At 40.5% G+C, this 1,063-nt stretch overlaps 1 protein-coding gene across 1 annotated transcript in view; it reads right to left on the bottom strand.

The window, feature by feature from the left end:
• Window positions 1-1,063, bottom strand: part of APAF1 (apoptotic peptidase activating factor 1) — a 109,599-nt gene that overhangs the window by 51,268 nt on the left and 57,268 nt on the right. The window contains 1 exon segment of the mRNA XM_042781830.1: window positions 1,033-1,061. Within this exon segment, the coding sequence (XP_042637764.1) occupies window positions 1,033-1,061 (29 nt within the window).

The raw sequence follows: 1,063 nt of genomic DNA, 5'->3' as shown, positions 1-1,063 counted from the left end.
TTATGAGTCAGAGTCAACTTGATGGCAGTAGATTAATTTATAGTGTGTATTTGATATGAATGAGTATTTTCGTTTTTTCTTGCCAGCATGTTTTTCTACTTTCTTCTGACACGTGAACTTTTGTTTTGAATGAAGCTCCACTTGTGATTCCAGTAAGGAGATTTGATGGCGTAGTGGATAAGGCATTTGGCTGATAACCAGATGGTCAGCACCACTTCACAAAAGGAAGATGGGGCAATCTACTTCCGTAAAGATTTATAGCCTCAGAAAGCCAATGGCGGTCGCTGTGAGTCAGAGTACACTCGATGGCACTGAGTTTGGTTTTGTGATTCCAGTGGACCTCACCTCCATAGGGCCAAACTTGTGACTCTTAGCCATCCTTCTGGTCACTGGAGTTCATCAGCAATAAGCATAGAACCCAAACCAAGTCAATTAGAAGAGTCCCACCTAAAATTAAATCTATGGCATTTGGGAGAGACATGGTTTCTCTTCCTCTGTAATGATGAGCTACAAGACCCACGTAATCCTAGAACTGAAGGTGGGGCCATATTTCCTCCCACAGAGAGCTCATGGCTAAACCAACAAAGAAGAGAAAGAGTGTAAAGATGGAGAGGGAGTTAGAGCTTGAAAATATACTTTAAAGCATCTGAAATCAGCTATACCTGAAGTCATGGTTCCTCCAAATTTTTCAGTCTTATAAGCAAATAATTTGTTTTTTCCTTAAGCTGAGTAAATCAGAGGATCAATGAAAAAGGGGAAGACCCTCAGAGAGATGGACTGACATGGTGGCTCAGGTGTATGCAGTAATGCCTGTGAGGATGGCGGACTGGGTAGTGTTTTGTTCTGTTCTACACAAGGTTGCTATGAGTTGGAGTACACTCACAGCACCAAATAAAAACAAATATAATGGTTCCTATCACTTGCAACCAAATGAACTCTGATTAACAGGTGAAAAAGGAAAAAAAAAAAAAAGAGAGATGTTCTGACATGTCTATCAAATTTATCTACATACTTCTTACCATTCACACTTACTTTGAGGAGGGAATCACTTGACCCAGTGGCT

The sequence above is a fragment of the Orycteropus afer genome, unplaced genomic scaffold, assembly GCF_000298275.1.
Source record: "Orycteropus afer afer isolate SDZICR_OR568_19922 unplaced genomic scaffold, OryAfe1.0 scaffold00177, whole genome shotgun sequence".
NCBI lineage: Eukaryota > Metazoa > Chordata > Mammalia > Tubulidentata > Orycteropodidae > Orycteropus > Orycteropus afer.
This window is presented reverse-complemented; position numbering and strand designations above follow the sequence as displayed.